At 43.6% G+C, this 13,076-nt stretch overlaps 1 protein-coding gene across 1 annotated transcript in view; it reads right to left on the bottom strand.

Annotated features, from left to right (window-relative positions):
- The window catches only part of pax3a (paired box 3a), a gene marked incomplete at both ends in the record, with an annotated part of 22,534 nt that extends 9,942 nt beyond the window's left edge, over positions 1-12,592 (bottom strand). The window contains 4 exons of the mRNA XM_080837589.1: positions 10,798-10,941; positions 11,218-11,347; positions 11,758-11,993; positions 12,508-12,592. Coding sequence (XP_080693715.1) covers positions 10,798-10,941; positions 11,218-11,347; positions 11,758-11,993; positions 12,508-12,592 — 595 coding nt within the window. The remainder of the gene's footprint in view (positions 1-10,797; positions 10,942-11,217; positions 11,348-11,757; positions 11,994-12,507) is intronic.
- Positions 12,593-13,076: the final 484 nt, after the last annotated feature.

The raw sequence follows: 13,076 nt of genomic DNA, 5'->3' as shown, positions 1-13,076 counted from the left end.
CCATCTCCGTCTCTGTCTCCGTCTCTGTCTGTGTCTCGGCGGGCCACTCCCTGGAGCCACGCAGGAAATGCTTCTACTGGCTGCCAGCGAGAGCCTAGACTAGGATTTAGCCCTTGGAGCGTCTCTCTGGCCGCACTCAGCAGAGAGAGAGAGAGAGAGAGAGAGAGTGGAGGCAGAGACTGAGAGAGAGGACAGAGAAGGAGAGGGAAAGAGTGAGAGAGAAAGGAAGGGAAAAGGGAGAAAAAGAGAGAGAGAGATAAGAAAGGGGGCAAGAGAGAGAGGAAAGGAAAGGGAAAGAGAGATAGAGAGAGAGAGAAGAGAAAGGAGGGAGGAGAGGAGGAGAGCTCTTCATTACTTGTGGACTACAGCGCCAGGCATAGACCACAGCCATCCAGGGCTCAAAGGTCAGTTAGGACTTCTCATATCTGCAGGTTTCCATGAGAATACAACTGCTATGACATGTACTGGATGGTGTGAGTGCCACACAAAACTCACACACCTCTCTCTGCGTGCTTAAGAGGTTTTCATTACACTCTGTGGCACTGATGCAGGACACCGACATGATGGATAAATCCATTCTGGATTTAAAAAGATAAATTCTGAGAAGATCCATACCCCTTCAAATCAAATGTGGGTTAACGATAAACTAAGAGGCTGTTGTCTTTTATTTTACAAGTAAAAAATCCGGATGAATAAATACTCTTTTTATATTGGACAAAAACAAACCAAAAAAACAACAAAACAAACTAAGTAACTTTAAAAGCACAACTTCAGAAGAAGAGCCTGCACACTGAGAGAAAGACTCCCAGCGGCAGTGTATCATGTTTACGGCGGGTTGGGGGGCGGAGGACCGCTCCTTCCCTTGTTTCTCTCCTTTCTGTGTTCTTTCTTTCTTTTTCATTTTTTTTTATTATTAGTAACTGCCACGAAAAACACTCCATCATGGGCTGTGAGTTAATAGCAAGTGACACTGTTACTTTTGTCATCCTATAGACCCCTTTCTCTTTCTTTCTCTTGCTCTCTCTCACTTTTTTCTCCCTCTCCCTCTCCCACTCTCTCTTTTCCTCTCCCTCTCTTTCTCTCTCTCTTTGAGTTATTTGGCTGCCTTTTGTTGGGCTGTAAGGAGCGGCCTGTGGCTGGAGCCTTTTCTAGCGATTTCCACGCTCCATCTGCGGGATCCATCACGGCTGCCTTGGCCCGCATTGAGGGCCTTGTCACCTGCCCGGCAGGGGAGCAGGGGGGGTGGGGATGTACAAAGAGGGCCGGAGTGGGGCCAGTGGGGCTCGGGAGGGGCACAGCAGGGGGGCGCCCCCAATCCTTCCTCCTCCACAGCCAGGGGGTTACAGGGGCCGAGGGGTGGAGGGTAGAGGGCTACGGCGGAGAGGGTGGGGAGCCCAAAGGCACCTGGACATTTTTGGGGCAGGGGTGCTGGTTTAAGGGGGGTAGATAGAGAGAGGGAGGAGGGGGGTGCTGCTCCTTAACCTAATTGTGGCACGCTGCCTCCCGTCAGGTCCAGTTTGCATTACTTCTCCTGTGTTTACCCTCGGCTGCTGCCATCTCACTTCCAGCCCTCTCATCCAGTGTCACCCTACAAACTCTCATGCCGGAATGTTCCATCAGCCTTCCTTGTTCCCACACATTTGCATCCCACAAAATCACACAACAAGAGAATCTAAAAACATGCACAAAGCCAGGGTTTCCCCTCCCCCTAAAAGGCACATCACAATTTTACACAGCGCTAAGGTCGTCACGCTACTTCAAGTAGACGTACCACCACCCCATCCCTCTCGGGTGCAGCCTTCAGGACTTCTTGAAGTTTCTTCCCAAGTGTCCCAATCAAATCAAATACAAATGGGGCCTCACTCCAAGACCAATACAGTAGTCGACAGTGACATGACAAATGGATGAAGAAAAGACTGAAGGACGGGTAAATGGATTGAGGCAGAGATTGATAGACAGAAGAGATGGACAGACAGCGGCAACAGTAGCTTCTGAGCACCAAGATGGACTTCCACCAGCATGACAGGATGTTCCCTACAGCTTTTCCAACGGAGTTTGGAGGCTCCTCACAAAGGCATACCTTGAACTGGCCGGAGTGCGACCAAAATCCCCCTTTCAGCTGCCTTCCTCTTGGTCAGACAGTCCTTAAAGCTCTTTTCACAGCCCCCCTCCCTGCTCCCAACCGTATCTTTGTCTCCCACACAGAGAGAGAATCAGAGAGACAACCCAGACAGGACAGCATGGAGCTCGGAAAATGGCGCAGACACACACAAAAAGTATAGTCCATTAACAAACGCTACCTTAAATGGGTTTAAATCCCCCAAACTGCACATATGATGGTTACAGAACTTGTGAACGCTGTGCAACAGGTTTCCAGTTGAAGAAATGGATTCTGACTTTCTGAAATAAATCTGCACAAAGACAAAGAAGGAGTGAATGTGTGAATGGGTGTGGGAGAGAGAGAGGGAGCGTGTTTGATTGCGACAGGGGCGAAGGCAAGACTGCAGGGAAGCACAAGATACAGTTGGGGCCATATCGCTCTTTGCTTCGGTTACATTTCCCGAGGCGCAACAAGCCGGCGCCTTTCTCCACAAAAAAAGAAAAGAAAAGAAAAACAACGCAAGGTGCTCCAATCTTTTACCAAGCTGACCATTTGTATGCGGCCCGCAGCTGCCCCTGTCCCGCGCACACACGGAGCAACAAAGGAGGAGCACTGTCAAAAGCTCCCCAACCTGAACTGAGTGGAACCATTTATCAAGCCAGCGAGCAAGGGCTCTGACAGGGCAAGAAAGGAAACCTCGGCTCAACAAACACACACACACACACACACACTCACACACACACACACACACACACACACCCACACACACACGTACACATACGAACACACATACAAAAAAACAAAAAAAACAGACCATCCCCTCCGATCTGAATCACTTCCACCTGCAGCATGAACATGTAAAGCAGGGGTGTGTATGAATCCCTGGCTTATTTGAGCAGAGAGACTGGCCCTGTGTGTAGATTCAGAGCAGAACATTCAAAAAAATGAACCTCCTATTTACAATTTCAGCTCTGCCACGGACCAGGGCAAATCCATACTAACCAAAGGAGACTGGACTCAGAAGGCAATGTTAGCCTTGGAAAGGGTAACAGGTTACTAGAGTACATATGCCAAATCAGCACAAGAACACACACACGGTAAGGCTCACTGAGATGCACAAATAATCTGCATCTAGACAGAGTTCTACTTGTCCGAGGAACAGACGAGGAGTAACGTGGGGAGAGAAGGCCATAACAATGCAGAAAGACAGGGAGCCAGGAGAGGAGGAGGGAAAGTGCAGAGAGGGGCAGAAGAGAGGCAGGCCATATGGGCAGTTTATAGTCCCTGTAGGGGGAGGCAGTCAGTCCTCCAGGGGGCAGTTAAATAGGAGGGCAATTGAGCTGGTGACATGTGTTCCCCAAACAAAACAAAAGGCAGAAGAGACAAATGAAGTATTTATTTGCGCAGCGAAGTGGCGCTGCTCTTTTGAGCCCATGTCCCAGTAAGTGACTGCGCAAGTGAATAAAACAGTACATCGAGAGCCGGCAGATGCGAGGAGGAGAATGGTTAACTGACAGCTTATGGGCCCATCTGGGCTGGACATTTTGTTAAGAGAGAGGACTGGGGTTCACTTGACTTGCTAAGGAGGGCCAGCCCCCCCAGCTGCCCAGGGTATGAGTGAGTGGAATGGGAAGAGAGAGAGAGCGAGAGAGAGAGAGAGAGCGAGAGAGAGAGAGAGAGGGTGGGGGGGTCAGTTGGAGACGGAAAGGATTTTAAAAAAAGGTGGAAAAAATAAGGGTTTGTATGGCATGCAACAAGCAAGTGAACAAGGTTTGGACTGAAAAATTGAGTGATGGATTAAAAAGATATATTATCATATAATGTGGCGCTCATTGTGGCAGAACATAAGTGGCATGAAAGGGGAACACGGGAGCGTTTTTAAAGGCACAGCGTGGAGTGGCTATTACTGCCACGCACCGTGACAGAGGTGACGGTTTCAACTTGTGACAGTGCCCTCGGGCGAGGGGACAAAGCACAGGCGCCACACCGGGCAACTCCGAGACGGCCCGTTTGCCACACACACACACCAGTCCTTTCCCCGGGCAACGTCCCTGCCCCGCCCCGTCACTTTCTCCCTCATCCCTCTCTCTCACTCTCTCTCCAGGTGTGTGTTCGCCCTGCATTCAAACGTGGCCTGTTTCAATGCACCACATTGGAAGTTTGGCCAAATACTGTATCAGTCCCCCCCCCGCCCCACCACACCCCAACACCACCACAAACCCCTCCCATCCTTGCCTATCATTTGTTCCTGTCTATTAAAATCCTTTGGGTCTCTTCCACCAACACACAGGGTGCTGCTACCTGTCACAGTGAAGAAAAACATTATCTTAACCCTCACTTCCTGCACAGTTGAAGCTGGAGTGGTCCGTGACCCAGCACAGCCCTCTGACCCTGCCCAAGTAGGCCTCTCTCCTCCTCTGGTCCTCTGGGGAGGCAGCGGGCAGGGAGGGAGGGAGGGAGGGAGGGAGGCTTACCTCTCCACTCACCAACTCAACCCACAGTCCAACAGCACTCTCTCCAAAGCCTCTTACAGACAGGCTAAAAAGAGGCAGAACCACATTTACATGTATTCACTTAGCAGACACTTTTATCCAAAGCAACTTCCAGTACATAAATACATTTTCATTGGTTGTTTATGTGTGCTTCCAGGGAATTGAACCCATGATTTGGGTGTTTATAATCAACTTGCTCTACCACTCCAGCCACAGGAACACTAGGCACTCAAACTAGGAAAAAACTAAGGAGAAAACAAACATTTGTGATAAAAACTTTATCTGGGTGTTCCTTTCAAACAAGTGACAACAACAAACAAAACATTCCATCCCATTCTGAACGCAAGTTTGTTGTCGCATAAAGATATGTTTAATCATGATTTTGCAGAGAACTTGACCTGTGTTAGGGGTTGCATTATCAGGATCTGCTAAAAAGAATGTAAAAATGGTGTGACGTGGCTCAAACTATCAATCATTATGACCACCGTAAATGACCACACAAACTATTAAAATGGCAGGGTGAAAAATGGGTTTTCTGGGTTGGACCAAGACATATAAATTATAGAGGCCATAATGCCTCAGAAAGTCCAACTGAAATTCATGAAGCATTAACAAAGGAGTATTTATTTTCTCATGAGAATGACTGACACAAATCTAAAATTATATAGTATTATTGAAAATTTGGTTTGAGGCATGGGACGAAACCCTCCATCCATGAGAGCTATATATAAAGCAGCAACTCAACTAACAATGCCTTACTGTAGCAGCTGTTTCATGCTAAACTCATCTTAAGACATGCACCCCAAACATGCTGACAAAATGAATTTGCCAACACAACCAAAACGACTTGGGGCACTGAATCTGCAAACTTACATGTTTGTTTACTTCAAAATGAGCTCTCGGACTGACTGGATCTGGGGTCTAAACTCACATATCCCTTTCTCATATGAACTGATTCCCGGGGAGGAAAAAAAGAATTTCAATCATATGCTGGTTGAAGAGCAAGGTTCTACAAGTTAAGTGATTGACATAGCTGTCTGGCTTTTCTCAATTAACCATCTCATTGTGGTGCTTTGTTGCAGGGGCCACCTCTCTACCCCCGACCTCTTCCAGCTCCTCCTTTTCATCCTCGGTCCCGGCCAGAAAAAAAGTTTTGCTTGGCTAATACTTCCAAGCAATAGAGAGCTCTTTTTCAGCCAGGGCTATTCTCCTTGACCTTCCATTGGCCAGGTCTCTTTCAGCCACTTCAAACTGTCTTTCAGCGAGGGCACAGCCTGAATGTGGCGAGTCCATCAGCTCTCGGGGGCCGGCCCAGGGTATGCCCCTAGCCCCCGACTTCAAAGATGTGTTGCATTCATTAATTGTCCTTTGAATTAATATCAGAGGATAACAATGCCAGTGCCAACACAGAAAGAGACTTTAATGAAGCATAGAGCCAGCATTCATTTGCAGATAAGCAAGTTTTTCTTTTCATTCTGTTTTGCTCTCTATCTTTCTTTTCTTTTTTTGTTTTTCACACCAGCAGAATTACTGCGCAAAAGCTGTGCAGTCTCCGAGAAAAAGGAGGTGTCATGGAACAAAAATGATACACCATCATCATATCTCCATAATCAAATATTCACACAACCAAAGCGTGTATCTCTGCATGAACTGAATAGGCTCACGGGTTGCCGACATAAAATGTGACTGTGCGTGTGTTTACGCTTTTCAATGATCTTGTGAAACGATGAGAAGGGGACCATTTTGATCGAGCGCTTGGCTCAGTTGAGTGGCATGGGGAGAGGACGCAGCCATGGGGACGCCTGGAGAATAAGACAGAGATATTTCTATATCCTGATGCCTTCGGGGCGTCCAGAGAGAATCATGACTGTAGCAAGCATTCCACAAGTTGCACTAGGGCCCCCTTGTTTATTGTTAGGGGGGAAACAGTGTTCTCTCTCTAAGTCCCTGACTGAAAACACAAAAGCGCTTTAAAAATAGACCAACAAAAAGTAGAAAATGCAATAACGCACCCTTATAAAAGGAAAAGGGAGGGACGATTTAATTTTTGCGACTGTGTGCTGCAGTTGCAATAGTTCTTGGATCTAATGCACCCTTCACGGGGAAATACTTAAGAAAAAAAAGTAAATTAAGTTAAAGCGTTTAGAATATTAGCAATAGCATTGTATGTCATGGCTGTGTAAATATGTCACCGTATTTAGTGAATCAATGCATCAACTCATAAGCTTGTGTGTCTTTTATTAAAATAATATCCACATGGTATCATTACCTGCCTATTTCCCTGTTTCATTCTCGCACAGAGATATCATCTCTCTCACTCTGTCTCTCTCTGTCTCTCACTCACACACACACACACACACACACACACACACACACACACACTTGATCTTTCTAAACGGCATCTCTCTCTTTTTTCCCTTTTCCCCCCCCTCCTCCCATTGAGAGCAATTCACAGCAAAGCACAGAGGAAAGAGTTCCCCACTTTATTTACACAAACAAAGTCTTACTCCTTTTCTCTGACAAAAGCAGCTAAATCTTTCATGTTTTGTCAGCACTTGATTCCCTCTGTCCCCCTGGCTCTCTGCCTACTCTGGGACAATGGCTGGCGTAGAATGGCAGCAGATTGTCGGAATGCGCCTCAATGAAAGTAATTATTACATGTTGACTGCGTTCACCATGGCAGATCTCAAAGCACTAGGCTTATTCAATTGGCCCTCTGCAGGACTCCCTTTGAAAAAAAATTATCCCTTTGACTGTTTGTATTTCTGAGTCCTCTTTTTTTCCTGACCAGTTAATGAAAATCTGCAAGTCTGCTCTTCAGCTTTGATGACTCTAGTTGTTTTTAATTAGCCAAATAAGACTGCAGAATTGTCAGGTTTGGGAAGTTAATGGTGGTGTGTAAAAGATGGGATGCAATTAAACGAGCATCCATTTATGTGATTTCAACATAACCTTTTGTAGGTCTGTGTGGCAATTAAATGAGCATCCATTTATGTGATTTCTACATAACCTTTTGTAGGTCTGCGAGCAAAGTTTGAGCTTGTGAATGTTTTAGGAGATACCTACATTTTTCCATCAAACATAAATGTGCCAGCGACCATCTTGGATATGGTGATTTGGCCATAATGAAGAATTATATTATTGAACCATTCCTTATAACTAAATTATTGGACAGTTAATGTAATTTCCCAGAACTACTCCGAATGCCACCAATCTAAAGTTATGCTGCTATTGTGCTATACTCCATGTGCTTTGAAAACTTGATTTAACAGAAAGAAATGAATATATGAATATATTCATACATCATGTTGGTCACGTATGCTAAATGAACTGCAACTTCACTGTTCCTTGATAACATAATGAAATAAATAAATAAATAGCACATGAATGAATTCCCTTTGGATGCATACAGGTCCACACAGCTAAATGAACTCTCTTTCAGAGTGATTTGGGGTGGGGGTGGTGGTGGGTCGACCCCTCCAGCCTGCATCCCACTGCTATCCACACTGGCTTTTCCCAGACAAATAAATCTAAAAGGTCTGCCTTTGATCTCAACACTTAAGGGAAGGCAACAATAGGTTTGGAGGACCAAGGGGCAGGGGGCAGCAAGCCTCTCTTATGGAAAACCAAAGACTCAGTAAACACCTACTTAATCAATATTTGGCCAGAAAACACCCTCTTGATTCTAAAAAAACATTCCTTTCAGGTTTTAAATGAGAGCTATAAAGTAGGGGGGAAAAAATACAATTCCCACTGTAAAAGCATGGAAGTGAAATACCTACCCGTTAAAGGGTTCATCTTTGAGGGAGCAATAAAACGTTACTGTCAGCCAGTGAAGATTCCACCGACTGGGGACTCTTTTGACACTTTTATAATGCTAATTCATTAACATCTGAATGAACCACAAAATAAACTGTTTGATTAACTTAAGAAAACACACAAACTTAGCCAAAGTTTGATCGCTTCTCTGGTGAACAAACACCCAAGTCTAAACGACATGTGACGACGAGACGCAGCCCTTTCACATTATACAGCAACTTCCATTTAAAACCTGTTTGTGCAATATAAAAACAAGTTCCACTGTGTTTTCGATTTCAGTCCGCTCGTTTCACTTTGAAATGAAGCACACTTCATCTCACGCCGATCATAAAGATGATCGGACAGCAGTGCTTCTTCTGAAAGTTAACTGGCCCTATGTGTAACTTGTTCTTTTGCGCCAAAGAATCAACATTCAGTGAACTGGCTATGACATTCGCTGTACTCATCGTATCGTCCAACATTCGTCCAAAGCTCGTATCGAAAGTCGCTAGTTAAACTAATTACCAACTGATTTGTATTCGAGACGCCTTTCCTGAAAAAGGGAGAGGAAAGTGACTAAAGATATTGGATGAATGCGCGCCCCAGGCGTAGAGGAAGGGGGCGGGTTTTGTGTCGAGATGAAAGTGAGAACAAATAAAGGAGTCGATTTAATCTACTAGAAAAGGTTTTCATTGCAATGAGTGGACATAATGTGCGAGGATCGTAACTGCGCATGACGCGAGCGATCGCACCGTGACCCTGTCACCTCCACAGAAACCAGCGAGGCTCTGCTGACGACTTGGCGTCGAAAGCAAACTCGATTATCGAAGTATGCATTCGGTTGGAGGTTAGAAAAACGCCGGGTCAATATCAGTTTCCTTGTTTCAACAGCTATTCTTGTTTAACAAACCTCCCTTTCCATTGGGGGAAAAGCGTTATGCAGACCGCAGATATCAAGTAAAACTGCATTGTGCTGTGGCATATGCAACTACTGATATACTATTTGCACTCTGTTTAGCCAAACAACGTGAAAAACTGATCAAAATAAAAACAGTGAGAAAGGTCAAGGAAGTTTTAAAAGTCTTCTCATGGACTGCAAACATTTGGCCTTTATGGTGAATAATTAGACCTTTGTTTACAGGAGTGAAGATTTGTTGTTTTATTAGGTTTTGAAGTTATTTAATGGAGTCTGCAATTAAGTAATTTATTATTATTGTAGGCCGGCTCCACTTCCTTCATTGCCCTGCCTAGTGGATTTTTTCAGCAGGTCTTAACTCAACAAGTGTTAAGATGGAGTTCGCCAGCACTGATTACTCTGACATATTTTAGCTCTCTCGGTCTTATACATCATTGTTCTGTTCGAGAAAGGCATGTTTGAATAACGGCAAAGACTCCAAGGAGACATTTTGCAGATGAAAATGGCCATTTTTCTCAGGCGCGAAGTCTATGAAAGTACTCGGCTTCGCCACTATTGGTGATCGCTGAATAATTCATCCCTCATTGCCAGCCCATAATGTCTTCTCTCCGTCTTTTGTTGTATCGTTTTTTCTTCCTTTCTCTTCAAATTTTGAAAAGGTTGGCGTCTTTTGTATGCACCAAGCTGCTGCTAGGCAGGGTTTTGTCCAAGTGAAACTGAAGCGTGAGCCTCAATGGACTCAAGTGCTTTTGTCTCCCAAGTTCATCCTCAAGTGTCCAATTGTGCACCGCGGGACCGTCTTTTTACGCAACGGAACCCTTGGACAAATGTTTGATCAACTGATTCAGACTTTTGTCTCTTGAACTTCTGAGACACTTATGAACTGACACTTATATACTGAATTCTTAAAAGTATCTAAATACCACCAAATCCGTGTGCAATTGCGATTAAAGTTTGTTTCGATTACGCAATGCAGTCTTTATCAGAACTATCCAATACAACCGAAATATTAAAATAATAATTCCACAACCAAACAGCGTATAACTGACTGCCAATATACACAACTCCACAAAATGTAAAGGCAAGTTGTTGACTAGTAAGTCGGGGGCAGAGAGAAATACTGTAAAACTAATACCTCAGATAAGCTGCTGGTAAATATGTGCTTATTAGTGGTCAAAACGATATCTGATAATAATAACATTAATACTACTGCTACTAATAATACTTAAAATACTAATAATAAAAATAACAATAATGGAAATAATAATAATAATTAAAAAAACACATTTTATTTCAAAGCTTTCATACAAGGTATAAGGGGAGGGCCACAAGGTTACTCTGATTTAAGCAAGATGTGATGATATCAGACAGCCATATTTTACTTCTTGAAAAATGACTGAAACAAAAAAATCCATCCATATACACAATATATTCATCACTGTTTTCTTCAAAGCTTACAAGAAATTTGAACCGCCAAAAGGAGTACTTACATCTATCGCCTAGAATGCCATCGATGCTGTGTTTGCCTCTTCTCTCGTTTTCGTCCAGTGCTCTCCTTTCCATTTCTTCCTCCTCATCTTCGTCTTCGGCACTTCCTCCGAATTTGCATCGCAAAGTGCGACTGATTGAACTCACTTTAAAATATTATAAGGTATCGTGTTAAAAACATGCTTTATTATCAACTGAATGTCACTGTGCCCTAACCAAACATAAAACACCTGTTGAATACTCATGTTAAACGTGTTTACAAAACACACTGAAGTATTTAGTAAGGCTTTACTATTTTCCTAGATGTCATACAACCATTAGGCTAGGATGACAAAATCTCAATACAAACTATAATCTAATGTAGATTGTAACAGATGAAGACTACTTTACTTTGTGGAAAAATAAAAAAATAAATGCTTTACCTGAAGGAACATTGTTGCGGTCGCATATCCCATCTTTGAGTAATTTATCCCTGATCTCCCAGCTAAATATACCAGGATTTTCTCTCTTGTACTCTTCGATTTTCTTGTCTATGTCGGGCGTTGTACTCTGCTTTAAATGCAAAAGTTATAGGGTTACATAAAAGTTATAGTTACATATTTAGCCACCTGATGCTTCCACTGTGATGCAGTCAAAAGTTTACCAAGGACATCAAGCTCCATCATAATAAAGAAAAGTTAAAAAAGTTAAAGTTACCTAAATGTGCCTTGCTGCTTTTTTACTTTTTACCTGTATGGTATGCTGAAATAATTATCATAGATACAGAGCCAGCGGTCAGTAAATACATTGCTGGAAGGTGTAGGAGCAGTTTCAGGTGTAGAATAGTCACCCCACCCATTCAGTTCGAAACAATAATTCGACTAATTCAATAATTTGCCTTTTCGGTGAGTTGGTTTGTAAAAACAAACAATTTATCCGCCGTATCTTAAATGTGCACCATATTTTGTGTTTTGGTTTATTACCTTGGGTTTACTTCCTCCTATAGCACCGGGTCGGATAGATCCAGTCTCCTGGTACCTGCACAGGATTTTGGACACACAGCCGTGTGACACTCGAAGCTGACGGGAGATAACGCATGGTCGGATGCCATGATGGGCCATCTCCACGATCTTGTGTCGAATATGATTAGGCAAAGGCCGTCCATTTATGAAAACTCCACCGAGTTGATTTACTCGACCCTGACCTAACGGCGTGGAAACTGAAAACAAACACATTTTTCAGAGTCAGTACAAATCTCACCTAATAATAACACAATCATTATCACACAAGAACTTGTTGTAGTAGTAGTGGTATAATTATTTTAATTATTATTATTGTTGAACGTGTTTACATTATATATAATAATAACCATAATCATAATATTAATGATTTACGAGTTGATCAGAGATTGATTTTCATTTAAATTGCCCAATTATTGTTGCTGTTCATCGAACTAAACAAATAGTAATATAGCTTTAAAATCTTGTTCCAGTTTATGTCTTCGTGCCCAGGCGAAAATGTTAACAGGGCTGAAACAGGCCTCGAAAAGTTACACCGATGTAACATCGAAATAAATACATGCCATAGTTTTAGACGGAGGACCTAAGTCTTGGTGAGTTACAATTGCATGATAATTAAACTCAGCGAGCGATGCCTATTCATGCCAATTGGATTGTTATGATAACTTTAATGTTCAGCGTTTATTGTCTGGAGTGTTGATGACAAGTTCCTACCTTCAAGAGAGTATCCTCCTCTCGGATAGTTTTGTGGCGGCGTGGGGCGCATCATTCTCGGTATGCCCCCCGCTAAGGCTGTCATTTTTCCTTACACTCCGATACGGAAGATTTAAGGTGGATTCTGCTGCCAGGCGAAAGATACTAATAAGAGGTCCTTGGTTGTCGATGTTTAGAACTTGGCGAAGCAGCAAGCAGCTTCGTTCCTCTTGGGTACGATGCCACAACAATCCCTTAGATAGGCAATCTTAAAATGAGAAACTTCTTCAGAAAATCCTTCGAAATGGGTGATGCGATATCCTGATAAGCGAAACAGTCAAATCTCTGCAAAGTTGGTGATTTTTAGGGCTATGCGTGCAAATCCTGAACTTGTTCTCCGGTCTTGTTGTTGTTGACACACTTGTTGTGGATTGAACGGTGGTCAGTGGTGAAACATTTTATCAGTTGTTGCGCTGTTGGCTCCTGAGGCACTGCTAGGCCTCTGATTGGTCCGAGAAGGGAAAGTCCCGAGGCCCCAGAGAGGGCTGTGATTGGCCGACAGAAGAAACTTACTTGTGAGATGACCCCCA

The sequence above is a fragment of the Sprattus sprattus genome (genome assembly GCF_963457725.1).
Source record: "Sprattus sprattus genome assembly, chromosome: 4".
NCBI lineage: Eukaryota > Metazoa > Chordata > Actinopteri > Clupeiformes > Clupeidae > Sprattus > Sprattus sprattus.
The sequence above is the reverse complement of the archived record's forward strand: the minus strand, read 5'-3'. Positions and strand labels throughout refer to the sequence as shown.